Genomic DNA, 13,704 nt, shown 5'->3' on the forward strand with positions numbered 1-13,704 from the left:
AGAAGGGAAGTTCATTTAACAGGAGACCTGCAATGAAGCTAGCACGGATATGGAAATGCCTATCCTCAATGGTTTCTAGCCCAAGAAGACGGCAACGGACTGGATAGGGAGGGAGAGCAAGATGATAGCCGTTAAGGAAGCGTCGAACAGCCACACGAGTGAATTTGCGCTGAACACTCTCCAGTCTGGCCATCGCAGTGGCGCCTGGGGGAGACCAGACTACAGCCGCGTATTCCAAGGAGGATCGCACCCAACAGAGCAGTACAGGGACTTCAAGCAGAGGGGATCGCGGATTTCGGACGATAGCCTAATGATCAGACCCAGTGATTTTCTTTCTATAGCTCAGAATAAACGTGAAATTGAGAGCTTAATTTTAATGTTATTTGTAATTTTATTTTGTCTTGTGATGTATTTGAAATCTGATTGAAAATGTTCCGGAGAGCAGCAGCGATTTTTTCAATCTCCTTCGAATATGGGGAAGACAGGTCAGGTACCTGAGTACACACGTATTTAATATCACTCTTAATGATTCAGCGCGTTTTCTGTCCTGGAAAATACTGTTGAGAGGACCTTCGGGCAGGTGATGGACATGTGATATACAGCTCACTAACATTTCTGCTTGTTCACTACGGGCTGAAGACTAATTTCCGGTGTGCTTGTGTGTACGTGGCGCAAGTAATCAACGAGCTAAAGTAACGAACCAAAACAAGCTTGACTAGGGGGCAGACGGAAAGGCCAACTGAATATGTGAGTGACATTGTTAGCAATCAGAAAGGTAAAACTGGTGACGAAGAGGAAAAAAAGAATAATCTTAGGCAAACCCCTTTTTTCTGGCAGCACCGATACCCAATCTCATCCGAAGCAGTTCCCAGTGAGCACAATTGATGATCCAGTTACCGGTGTATTAACAAATTCAAAGATACGGGAAATAATGGCAAGGAATGGCTTCCAAGGGATGTAGTAACTTTCCTAGTACAACATAAATTGTGAAATGTTCTTACAAAACGTATCTGCATAAAAGCTTTTTATACTCAGTTCAGGAAAGGGTCTGATGGTCAAGACGGTAGTGATAGTTGGCTTTAAAGGGCAGAAACAGGGATCTTAACCTATCCGGATGGTTCCCTCGAACACAGGGCAGCCTATTCTTTTGCGGGGTATCTGAGTTAAGGATGTAAGTAAGATGAGGATGTAGAACCAGAAGGAGAATAAGAATACCTCAGGTTACTAAAGCGAAATTCGTCCTGGAAGATAAATACGCAATCAACGATATCCTCACTCGGTGTCACCAGTAATCTCTTATCAACCAAACGCATTTAAACCCCATGACAAGCTACAGAACCACCTTTATACCATGGCCACATCACGAAACGAAGCATTCAGAACAGAGCCCGGGAAATGGTGCCATACATTAGTCCCATTTTGCTGATCACACTCATCACAGACCAAAACAATGCAACGTCACACAGTGCAATTCACACACGCACACACCACTCGAATGCTATGGCAACCATTTGATTCCCCCCCTTATGCACACCACTTTTCTGTCGACGAACTACTTTGCTGCACTCTCCAATCTCAGCAACCGACCGTGCACCGCGCCATACGAAAGAAGCAACACAATCGCACACACACACGTGTAACTTAGATTTTTCACCTCGCGGGGTACCGAGGCTTTTCTCTTCACGTTTATTCCACTTATCCACACACTCACAAAAAAACCTTTGCCACACAAAAGCTGTCTCCCTCCTGTAGCAATAGCGCGCGGCAGCTGTTCCCGCCGGGAAGACGGCAGCGTGTACCCGATGCTTACACCATTCGCTGGATCAGTTCGTTGATCTTGTCCTCGCGGTTGCCAAAGTCACCACCCTCGACGTAGTGGTTGTTCTTCTTGCGCCAGCCACCGGTCGGGGTGTTGAGCTTGAACGGCCACAGGAAGTTGCTCACCTTCTTGAAGGATGCACCGCCGGTGTAGATGTGGTGGACCATATCCTCCACGCACTGCAGGTGGTGTCCACGGAGCTTACGCTCGATCACGAAGTTATCGGTGATCGGAATGCGACTATGTCGGTGCTGCAGAAGAGAAATAAGGTAGGGCAAAACCACACAATTAGGTTAGTTGGAACCGAGGTTGGGCAGGACAGCGGTCATCTAGAAGCACACCCACCTTAACGAAGCCACGCTTGTAGATCAGATGACGAACGGACTTCAGTGTCGGGTAGCCGTAGGTAATGTAGGGCTCGGCAATGCGCAACATGTTCTTGGTGGCCTTGTTCAGCTTGATGAACGTGCCATTGTTGATCTGGCGCAGACGGAACAGCTGCAGCACCTTACGCACCTTCGGGGCCACCTTGTTGATACTGACCGAGGGGGGGACGAGACAATGAAACAGGTTACACATTTCCGGCGTCCGTCGAACGCAACACAAGGCGGCACGATTCACACTTACCCACGGATACGAATGACAAACGCCACCTTCGGCTCGGCCGGGATGTAGATGTTGCCCTTCGCCTTGGCAATGCGCGCCTGCTCGACGACGGCACGCTCCGTCTTCAAGTACTTCTTCTCGTAGTTAAGCGCACGGAGCAGATTCTGCTTACGACGCAGCAGCTTCACGGCACGGATACGGCGACGGTGTAGAATCATGTTGGGCCGCTGGCCCTTCTTGCCCTTGCCGATCTTCAGCCACGATTCCGGCACCACGGGCAACCGCTTCACTCGCTTAGCATCGCCGGCTACCTTCGGTTTCACTTCCTTCTTGGCGGCGGCGGGTTTCACATCGGCCGGCTTTTTAGCGGCCTGCGGGGCACTCTTAGCCTTATCAGCCATCTGTCGGAAAGCAAAAGCGAACCGTTAGCACCGGATTTACACTGTTTTCGAGTGGAATTAGCGGGAGGAAAACAATACACCGTTCCTACCTTCAGCACGTTGTACGTCGAAAAGACCGAAATAACAGGAAGTTGTCATCAGTTGGCAGCAGTGAAATTTGACAGCGGCGAAAATGAGGTTTCGTGGTGAAATGGTGAATTTCGTATCGTGCGGAGAGCGATACGAGCCAAGGTTGATAGATGTCTATGTAAATCTTGACAAATTTGAAATTTTTAATTTTAGAACCGTTGCAAAAATAGATGGTTTTTTGTATTGAAGAAAATAATTCAAAACAACATTTTTAATGGTATTTATCCATGTTTTTAAAATGATTTTTTAAGTTAATAAAAATGCATTGTGTTTAAGTTGTATTTGTTTCTTTTAACGATGAAATATTTTAATTCGTTTTATCCATCAACGGTTTGCAGTGCAAAACTTCAATAGTATAGTTTTTGTACTATATTTTTAACATTTTATTTTTTTACCATTTCCTATAAAAATCATTTATTGCTTTACCTTTGCCAGTAAAAATTGTCTTTGCTATTAGGGCAACTATTATACTTCAATTAAATCCTACTTAAAGCTGAAACTACTAACAGAGGTCCAAAATCAATGAATAATTCCTTATACAACCATTTCAAATCGCAAAACACAAAAGAGGAGTACGATAAACGTGTCATTTTATTGTTTGTTAATACTTCAAATACAACAAATAACTGTAAAGTATTGATTATACACCAGCGTTATAGAAACGCAACGGTCACGTTCTACATTTTCACAATCTCCACACTGCCGCCACGTCGTGGATCGAAAGCGGCCTGTACCGTGTGCTCCTTCGCATCCTGCACAATCCCCGTAGCAGCGGCAAACCCGGCATCGGGAGTTTTCTCCTTTACACGGTGTCCTTTCGCCGTTAGTCCATCCAGTATGGACTGCGGGAATCCTGCCTCGTAATCAACCCACATCGGTGCCAGCTGATGGTGAAGCCGTTTTTCGTTCATAATTGTGTCGAGACTATCGCCAAACACCAGGTGACGATAGATCATAACGGCCGTAGCGCTGGTAATGCGTGATCCGCCCGCTCCCCCAAGAACCATCCGCACCGAACCATTTCGATCGGTGACGATCGAGGGAGTCATGGAGGAGAGTGGAATTTTCCCCGGTGAAATAAAGTTTGCCGGCGATGCTGGCAATCCGTACGTGTTGACAGTGCCCGGTGTAGAAAAGTCGTCCATTTCATCGTTCAGAATGATGCCCGTCGAGGTGGAGCGTATTTTGGCGCCAAGTCTAGAATGGGTGGAGCAAACGGAATGATTAAACCAGTGTCTTCGCGTTGCTTGAGAGACCAATATCGTACAGATAATTGATGGTGCTCGTTGCCGATACTGCGTCGCCGTTTGGTGCCAGCACGCAGATATGGGCCGTGCCCTTGTCCTCCACATCCGCAAACTCGGCACCATAGTACACAAAATCGTTGTGCGTCCGGTCGTCGTCGATCATTTTGCTCCGGAGGTGAGTGGCGAACTGTGGATCGGTCAGGTTGCGAATCGTTTCCACCGCTTCCGGTGTAAACGCAGGATCGCCGATGCGTGTGCGTAAGCCGTACGCAAACTTCATGCTCTCGACGATACGGTGCCATGTAAGGGTATCGTTTGGCTTCATGTCGCTGTACCCATCCAGAATGCGAAGCATGAAGTTCTGCACTGTCCCACTGCCGGGCACAGTGATGGAATGGACCTGTTCACCCGTTTTCAGCGTTACCGAATCGGGGGACTCCCAGCGTGGTCTGAAAGGAGAGGGGATGGCAAGGACTTGCAGATCTAGTGACAAGTTGGATGGAAGCATCCATGAGGTCTTGTACGAATCACCTTACCTGTAGTTCAAGAAGTCCTCTTCGTCAATAATACTGCCAAACGACTGCAGGTCCTGCATCAACATCCTCAGCAGCGTTCCGTTCCGGCTGTACATACTGTCGACCCCTTCCCGTGCCACGATCCGCAAACTTTCCGCCAGCTTTACCCGCTTAATCGTGTCTCCCTCCTGCCAGGTGCGGTTTGTCACCGGATTAATAAACACTTCCCGCATCGAAGGTTCCGCATACAGTTGACTCTCGACACGCTGCAAAATCCTGCTCAGATACGGCGTCACCAGATGTCCCCGTTCGCACAGCTCGATCGTCGGCTGCACAAGTGAGGCCCACTCGAGCCGTCCGTACCGTTGGTGCAGCTCCCAATAACCTTTCAGTTCGCCCGGTACCGCCACAGTGAGTCCTCGCGTGTCCTGGCCACGCTCCTTCGCCACACGAAGCATACTGCGCTCGGAGGCGGCCGGCGCAGTTTCCCGTGCGTTCAGCGTTTCGACCGAACCGTTCCGACGGTCGTAAATCGTTAACAGGAAACCTCCGCCGAGGCCCATACTTTGCGGACACGTAACACCTTCGCAGAAGAGCGTCGCAATGGCTGCGTCAGCGGCTGTCCCATTGAGCCGCAGGATCTGTGCCCCGATGGCGGCACATTCGGCACCGTTTGCAACGACGGCACCGGTCCGCCGGTGCTGCTGCTGAGGGATATCTCCTTCCGGCGGTAGCGTTATGTTGCCCTGGGTGGCAAGCACAAACACAACCGTCAGGATCGTCAGAATGATCGCCGCGATCACCAGGGTGAGAATGGTTCTACGCTTCATGGTTGTCGATTCTTCGAACGGGTATGTGCTTCAAAATCTTTTTAAGCGAGAAATTTATTAGGAAAATACATCTCTAGCTAGTTGAGAAGTCTACACACGAGGTTAGAACGTTAGAACAGGTTAGCAAGAGTCAGTTGGTTAGTCGTACTTCCAATCCGTAGCACACTCGAAGCTAGACTAAGCTGTTTGATTAATTTTCGTTAGTTCCGCCCGTCGATCGGGAGAGGCTCCCGAAAGCGTGTTGTAAGTAGGTGTTATGCCGATCAATTTTATGCTGATGATAAGAACTCGCGCATAACCCCCACCATTGACCCTGTGCGTGTCGGTCCGTTCTGATGCCATGGTTCAATGAAGTAAAAAATAGCTTTCTTAGTTAGTAAGCAATCATTAGTGATGACGTGATGAGTGTGTGAAGTGCTTCACCCTTCGCAAACAGCTGGAAGAAAACGATGAGTGATCTTTTAGACGACTTCTCTTAGCAAAATTGAAGCCTAGTTAGCTCTTTGATTATAATTTTATTATACAAAAAAAAATGGTAACTAAGTATATAAGAAATATCGTTTAATACAAGGCAAGCTATCATCGACAGGAACACAACGGTGTTTCACTTCCGTTATCCCGAAAGGACCCACTCCGTTTGCTACGGTGTTATCCTTCTACTTCCTAGTGGCACACTTATGGGCTCTATAAGCTAATCCTTCAGAATGGCGATACTTCCGGACCGCCGTGGGTCGTACGTGGCCTCAATGTGATTGTCCGCATGGCGTACGATCGCCGTCAGTGCGGCAAACCCACCGTCCGACGCTGCCTCATTGCACACGTGACCACGTGCCTGCAGACCGGCGATCACGACCGGATCGAAACCTTTCTCGTACTCGATCGACATCGGCGCGAGCTGATGATGCATACGGGGCGCTTTAATGATGGTGTCGAGCGTTTCGCCAAACATCATGTGCCGCACGATCAGCTGCATCGTGGCGGTGGTAATACGCGAACCACCCGCACTGCCGGCCACAATCCGCACATCACCCGTCTCGTCCGTGATGATCGTCGGTGTCATCGAGGAGAGGGGTCGCTTGCCGGGCACGATGAAGTTGGCGGGCGATGCCGGCAAACCGTACGAGTTGATCAGTCCGGGCGTAGCGAAATCGTCCATCTCGTCGTTCAGCACGATACCGGTCGAGGTGGAGCGCACCATGGCGCCCAAGCTGTCGAACGATAACCGTGTCAATGCGGATAACTCGTCGCCGGTTGTTCACACCAGGGCTGGATGGTTGTACAACTTACATATTGTTGATCGTGCTCGTGATCGCCACAGCATCACCGTTCGGGGCGAGGACGGACACGTGCGCCGTACCATGGTCCTGTTCGTTGGAAAATTCGGCCCCATAGTGTTCGTAGTCGGAGTTCGTCCGATCGTCCTTGATCGTTTCGTAGATGTACCGGGCGTACGTTTTGCTGGACAGCTTGTCCAGCACGTCCTCAATCCCCGGTACGTACGCCGGATCGCCGACCCGGGTACGCAGGCCGTAACCATGCTTGAAGCTCTCCACTATCCGATGCCACGACAGAGGATCGCCCTGCCGCAGGTCGTCGTAGTTGTCCAGGATGTTAAGCATGTAGTTCAGAATGGCTCCACTGCCCGGCAGTGGAATCGTGTAGACTTGACTAGATTTTCTAATACTGGTTTGTACCGGAACTACCCACCGTGGCCTGGAAAGCATTGATGGGGGAGCGAGGAAGAGATATAACGGTTAGCCGACGAGCTTATCCTGAGCATCAAAGCACGAACTCCACTACGGGACTTACGGGGTTTCCCGCGTAGAGAAGTTCATACTTTGGAGCTGTTTCGACGCTAAAAACCCCAACACATACTCATAGTTGTAAAAATCGTCCTCGGTGATGATGCTTCCGAACAGTTTGAGATCGCGCATCAGCTTCGGCAGCAGCGTTCCGTTGCGGCTGTACAGCGCGTCCGCACCTTCCGTCGCGATCACCTCCAGCGTATCGGCCAGGGTGGGTCGCTTCAGCCGGTCACCCTCCCGCCAGGTTTGCTGCGTAGCCGGATTGATAAACACTTCGCGCAGCGTTGGCTCGTTGCGGATGCGTTCCTCGCGGCCCTTCAATATGCGCTCCAGGTAGCCGGTAACCTGATGCCCTTCCCGACACAGGCGAATCGTCGGCTCGATTAGCTCTTTCCACTCGAGCCGCCCGTACTGCTGGTGCAGCGTCCAGTATCCTTTCAGCTCGCCGGGTACGGCTACGGCCAGCCCGCCCGACACTGAGGACTGATTCACGTACATGTCCTCCGTGGCTGCGGCCGGTGCCACTTCCCGGGCAACCAGCGCTTGGGCTGTGTTCGTTTCGCGGATGTAGACGGTGGCCAGGAAACCACCGCCGAGTCCCATACTCTGCGGGCAGGTAACACCTTCACAGAACAGTGTGGCAATGGCAGCGTCCACGGCCGAACCGTTGCGGAGCAGTATGTCTTCACCGATGCTGGCACACTCGATGCCGTTCGCCGTGACGGCTGCTCCGGTAAGCCGTGCGTGGGAAGCGGTTTGCGTGCCATCGTCTCTGGACCGTAGACCAACGGTGAGGCCGACGACGAGGGCAACGATTACCACTGCCGCTAGTACCGAGAGCAGCAAGAGCTTTTTCTTATTGATATTCAATCTGCAATGTGACACCAGACCAAAGGCTTGCTGTAGAGAGTGGTATACGACTGATCGATCGTGGTTGTTGGTGTTCGGGAGGAGTCGGATCTATTCTTCAAGGAGTCTCAAATGCCAAAAAAAATTTCTTCAAAGATTTGAAAGCGAATATTCATAAAAACCCCGATTAACAATTTAAGAAATGTCTATCTTCAATAATGCACCTCAACCTGTTTATTCCCCACTTCAAAAGTGACGAATCACAACGCTCAAAAGTGGCCAGTAAATCCACTCGGGGGGAAAAAGTCTAAGTACGGTGACGTAGGAAATCCTACGAATTCTTCTGCAATGTTTCCGCCATATCAAGCACCCTCAGATCCGCACCGGAATCCTTCAAGATAATCTTCTCAACCACGGACAACACGCCCCCTCCCCCCACAAAGGTTCGCACTTGATGGGGAACCTTCGCCCAGGAGTTGGGACCGAATTTTTACGTCAAACAATCCGGCAATAAAAGCATTCACAGCTGATAACTGTCTGCATTATTGGCCACGAGGACGATAGCGAAGATAGCTCGGGTTTGTTGAACAATTACGACGAGCAGGCGCATTTGCGGCGTCATGTGGGTCTTAGGAACACGGTTCCACGCTCGGCAAAACACCTACTCTTGTTGTAGAAGAGTGACATAAATTGCACTCCTAAACACGACGAAAGAGGCCTCATGGCAGTACGGGACGCTCAGACACTTGACAACGCGAGCGCCAGCCTAAACGCTTTCATCTCTGGTGGATTGGACTTAAGGGCGCCAAAACAGCCGCTAATGTTGGCAATCCCAGGGGGGGGGGGGGTTAATGTGTGTAAATGTGTTAAGCGGGGTAATGCAAAAGTACGCCACGTTCTACTAACCGCGACGATCGTATGCAGCGAACGGTACGTGAGACAATTGTATAACAATAAAAGCAAACTACTGTTGCTAATTGTGGCTTCAACCAACCCGTCACAGCGCGTTGGTTACAGCGAGCAATTAGTGGCTGCAATTGTGGAGCTTACTGAGTATGACACCAAACTGTGCCTAGAATTTGCATCGTAAAGGGCGGTTGATTTTTGTGGCTGTTGTTGGTGAAGGTGAACCCCAAAATTGGAGCTCTATAATCATGGACGAAAAATCGGGTAGAGAGCCAGAAACGCATCATCATGAGGCCATGGGGTGGTCACCCCACTTGAGGGAACATGGAAGGTTTTATCACATGCCCTTGCGGGAAATTGGAGCAAGTGAGAAAATTGTTATCACTGGCCGATCGATATCTTGATCGTGCGCAAGCTAGTGAACCTAGCTGGAAGAAGCACTTTCAAGCGACAACATATTAAACGCTCCCAATTGATGTGTCCAGTCCAATCGTATCGTCATCTTGCCGCACAAACCAGTTGACATTTTGACACATTTTCCCGGCACTACTCCATTATTAGTCTCAGGGCCACGGTTGTCCTATTTCTGGCGCAAAGCAAAATTCGCAAAACCGTTTACCGATATCGAAAAGCGTCCGTCCGCCGTTTATCGACAACCATATGTAGGCCAATTGTGCAAAATTGTGTGCTGATTGATTGAACTAGGCCCAGTTCGCTCCTTGGTTGGCCTCCTCTTTCGGTTCTCGTTTATCCTACGTGCGATGATGCGGTTTTCGTATGGTTCAATTTAATCAAATTCAAAACGTCCCATCCGAACGGCCAACCTTATGGGAAACGTGATTGATTTCGACGCGTGCCCAATAGAGAATAATATTGGCCGGGTGTGTGTGTGTGTGAGTGGTTTCTGTTTAGTTTTATTAATTTCCAAACGTTCTGCACATCCGCAATCTGGCTTGCGGAAGGAGGAGAAAACTTATCAAGCCACGCCAAATAAAGTGACAAATGGTTTGTTTGCTATGTGTGGTCGGCCGGCCTTTTGTGACTGTAGCTTGGTCAGCATGGCAGTTGCTTTATAAAGTGTCCATTTTCAATTATCTCCTATTTCGTCAATTCAATTTCAAAATGGGCCATTTAAATAGAGAAAGGATCGCCCCCCTCCCCCCCCCCCCCCCCCGTCCTTCCCCCGCAGCTACCAACCGATCCTTAATGTGATCTTTCCTGCCCGGGACACTTGTAGCAATCAGTCATGGCGCTCGCGAGCGCCAATCACACGAGAGTGAACGACAGACAAAAAAAAACATGAATCAAACAGATTGCATAAGTCAGCTGAGTGCTCCACCAACAGGGCCCGAATGTGTTCAGAGTCGCGTGGTTTTGCTTTCTCCGCAAACACTGAGCGCAATAGGGGCGCGAGTAGCGTGATTTGCACTGCCCAGCATTGGAATTGGTTTGAGATTGATCCATTGTATTGTGAGTCCGATGGCCGCAATCCCCCATCCCGGCAGACATTCAAGGCCGGTCGCCAATCGCAGCTACATACATACAGCGGCGAGCAAGTACGATACAAACAATAATTGTTTTTTTTTTTGAGCTACAATTCTATTATTCCCATTCAACTAGCCTCCAGCGGACTAGAGACTGGTGCCCATCATCGTGGCCATCATTACCTATAATGTATTCATCTCCTATGGTAAGGTTCCCCGTGGTGGCATCAGCTCGCGCCGCTATGGCTGACGGGTGTTTTATCGCGGAAAAAAATGCACAAAACAATTTCAATTTCAATTTATTCTCCCGTGCAAATAGATATGCAAAAGCTCTTGGGCCTAGTGTTGTGATTTTTGAAGAGAGGTCACAACCTTTCCAAGAACTCAAACGCTGTTTTGCAGTTTCCTCATTAAATATTTATATTATGCCTCATTAAGATAGGAATTCGTTACAAATATTAAAAATATATAATGTCATGACTAGTTTGAATGTCACATAAGAGATCCACAGACTTAAGAGGTTATAATGTAACTTTGGGGATTAATTGATCCTATCCTATAGAATCATTTTGGCACAGTCAACTTCTTTTACTTAGATATCAAACTGAAAAACCCAAAAAAAAAACAAGGAGACTCTCTCTCTATTGCCTGACCGGAAGTGAACTACTGACCATAACCGCGAATTCAAACTTATAGTTACTGACGCCACGTGCGAGTGAGCCAGCGCGCGGCAAAACAATTGAAAAGGGCAACTCATCATGCACATGTTTTTGTCACCCATAATCAGGATTAAACGTCATCATAATTGGTCACCTTTTCTACACACACACAAAAGACAATAGAGTCCGCACAGCCCTACGCGCACCTTATCTATTCGCTTCAAACACTCGTAAACCGTACACCTCGTACGCACCGGGTTATTCTTCCACGTTTGGCGGTTATCGAGCGGTTGTTGTAATAAACCACAAAAAAAACCCGCTCAGATAATGTCAAATGCTTGTTCGATGTACCGAGCAGAACGTTTAGTGTCGCGCAAGTGTTGAAGAACAACCTGCCCGACTGTGTGTGAGCAACTCAATGTGCGCCCGGTTCTTTTTCCGATCGCAAAACGCACATGGGCGCTGATCGATACGGGTGGGTTCCGGAGCGATAGAGAGTTATAACGCTGTTGGTGATGATAGGATAAGATACAAGGCGAAGGTATCGACAGTTTGCTTCTACGATAGTAGCGTTCCATGCCTGCAGAGCGATCGCTAACAATGGCCTGCATTATGTGATTGGATTGGATCGTGATCAGTATCGGATCGTATGCTTTAGCCACATGGCAGGAGGTGCTGAAAGGGTGCCTGAATGAATGGGTGTCGTGTTTTGCGAGGAACTGTGCCATAAATGATTCGATCTAAGTCCCCGTGACGATTCTTCTGCCCCGACGAATGATCCTGTGCTGACGGGGATGTAAGGGATGAACACACACATACACAATCGCATAGCTGTTAAACGTTCCACGGTTCGATCCACATTCTATTTCTTTGCTCAGGTGCTTCACCGTAGCCACGGCCGGGTGCGTTGTTATTCGTGAGGGTAATTTTGCGCTAACGTTAACTTACATCATTTTCCACCCTTGAGGATCGTGCCTAAGCTGAAGCAAATGATGGTATGCAGTTTACGCTAGATGGAACGCCAAACAAATCACAACTCGTTTTCAAACAATTAGTCCACACAATTAAATCACAACTGGAATCCGTTTTGTTTTTTTTTTGTTGTATCACCGGTTTTCAAAAACGTTCAATCACAACAGATGCACGATCGTACAGGTGTAAAGTATACGAAATTCCGCAAGCCACAAGGGCTGTAAGGTGTCTATGGGTAGGGTCTATGACAGGTCTCGGTCTCACGAGGAACACGTAAGAAAATCGATCACTCCGTAGTAAAACCACATCTCTAGTGTGCCACTGCCGAACCTCTACTGAACCGACTGATAGCGGCAGCCCAGCGATATGAACCTCCTAATATACTCGGCTGCCCGTGTACGCCCGCCGGCTATGGCGCTGGAATGGCGGTCCCATCATCAGCGAGCGGCCTACCAACACACGACCAACAGCGCGAGCGCGTACTCGTCGGGTGGAGGATCGCGGGCGTGCGGCGTGTACTTCGCCAGTGTGTACTACAGCGCGTACCGACATGGGTCAATACTATAGGAGTAAGCATAGAAGTAGAAAGAAAAAATACGCGCGCCCTCCGTAAGCGTGCGATCTCGCGACCCAATCAAACGATAATTGTTTGGGAGACAGCATATTAATTATCTCCATATTGACAGGCGCTGATGCGCGATCGATTGGCGGACTTTTGATTCGGTGATCAGCGTTTATGAAATTGGCGATAGTGCAGCGCCATTCATTCATTCATGTATCACAAGTATCTAGGATTGTTTTTCGATGGCGCTTGCGTTTCGCGTGCTGCTGATAAAGAATTAAACCGGGTAAAGCTTTATCACACCCCGCTAGCCTATTAGTGATGGCATTTTAATACGTCGTGCACGTCACGATAACTGATTTATGATGTCATCGTCAGGATTTATTTTTGGTTCGTTTTGCTTTTATTTAATTTTTATCGTCCAACGAGAAGATCGATAATGTAAGTGGGTTTTTAATGACGGTGCTGAGAGCAGGAATACACAAAATTCTACTACATTAAAAATAAAACCTTTCTTTCATTTGAGTTTCGAAGTGCTCCCCTTCTCCCACCTCCCGTAATGTGTGAAATACAATATTTCACATATCACGTGGTTCAAAACGGCGAATAAAGAGAAATCCCTCCACCAATGATTTCACCACCTTATTTACGGAGTTAATTAACGAAACGGTTCATATTTTTACTACTATTTAAAAGATACATATGTCTGACTGACTGACAAGGTTTTAATCACATTAAAAAAGTATTTCTATTGGTATGTAAAGTAATCAATAGAATCGCTAGACTTACCGGATGTAGATACTACACTTCAAACGGTCGTCCTCAGCATGACAAGGTTCCCAAGCACTTTTAACGTTTTAAATGTTGCACGTAGTTTGTTTATCAAACTGTTATCCTGTTATGCTGTTATTCACTGGAAG

At 48.5% G+C, this 13,704-nt stretch overlaps 2 protein-coding genes across 2 annotated transcripts; both read right to left on the bottom strand.

Annotated features, from left to right (window-relative positions):
- Nucleotides 1-1,641: 1,641 nt before the first annotated feature.
- On the bottom strand, nt 1,642-2,987 carry LOC118513214 (60S ribosomal protein L7). Its single transcript, XM_036058728.1, has 4 exons — nt 2,916-2,987; nt 2,447-2,826; nt 2,165-2,357; nt 1,642-2,070 (listed from the first exon to the last, which is right to left on the bottom strand). The coding sequence occupies exons 2-4, from the start codon at nt 2,824-2,826 to the stop codon at nt 1,807-1,809; spliced, it is 837 nt and encodes a 278-aa protein (XP_035914621.1). The 5' UTR covers nt 2,916-2,987; the 3' UTR covers nt 1,642-1,806.
- Nucleotides 2,988-3,528: 541 nt separating this feature from the next.
- LOC118512225 (glutathione hydrolase 1 proenzyme-like) lies at nt 3,529-12,638 on the bottom strand. Its single transcript, XM_036056340.1, has 7 exons — nt 12,199-12,638; nt 7,423-8,223; nt 6,835-7,260; nt 6,453-6,462; nt 4,739-5,541; nt 4,223-4,651; nt 3,529-4,152 (listed from the first exon to the last, which is right to left on the bottom strand). Exons 1-7 carry the CDS (start codon nt 12,201-12,203, stop codon nt 3,633-3,635), a joined length of 2,994 nt encoding a protein of 997 aa, XP_035912233.1. The 5' UTR covers nt 12,204-12,638; the 3' UTR covers nt 3,529-3,632.
- Nucleotides 12,639-13,704: the final 1,066 nt, after the last annotated feature.

Source organism: Anopheles stephensi, chromosome 3 (assembly GCF_013141755.1).
Source record: "Anopheles stephensi strain Indian chromosome 3, UCI_ANSTEP_V1.0, whole genome shotgun sequence".
Classification (NCBI taxonomy): Eukaryota; Metazoa; Arthropoda; class Insecta; order Diptera; family Culicidae; genus Anopheles; species Anopheles stephensi.

Coding starts and splice junctions, on each gene's coding strand:
- LOC118513214 (XM_036058728.1), bottom strand. CDS start 2,826: ATGGCTGATAAGGCTAAGAGTGCCCCGCAGGCCGCTAAAAAGCCGGCC. Junction 2,358..2,446: donor TTTGTCATTCGTATCCGTGG/GTAAGTGTGAAT, acceptor CCCCTCGGTCAG/TATCAACAAGGTGGCCCCGA. Junction 2,071..2,164: donor ACAAGCGTGGCTTCGTTAAG/GTGGGTGTGCTT, acceptor TCTCTTCTGCAG/CACCGACATAGTCGCATTCC.
- LOC118512225 (XM_036056340.1), bottom strand. Junction 4,652..4,738: donor GAGGACTTCTTGAACTACAG/GTAAGGTGATTC, acceptor CTCTCCTTTCAG/ACCACGCTGGGAGTCCCCCG. Junction 4,153..4,222: donor ACGAGCACCATCAATTATCT/GTACGATATTGG, acceptor CACCCATTCTAG/ACTTGGCGCCAAAATACGCT.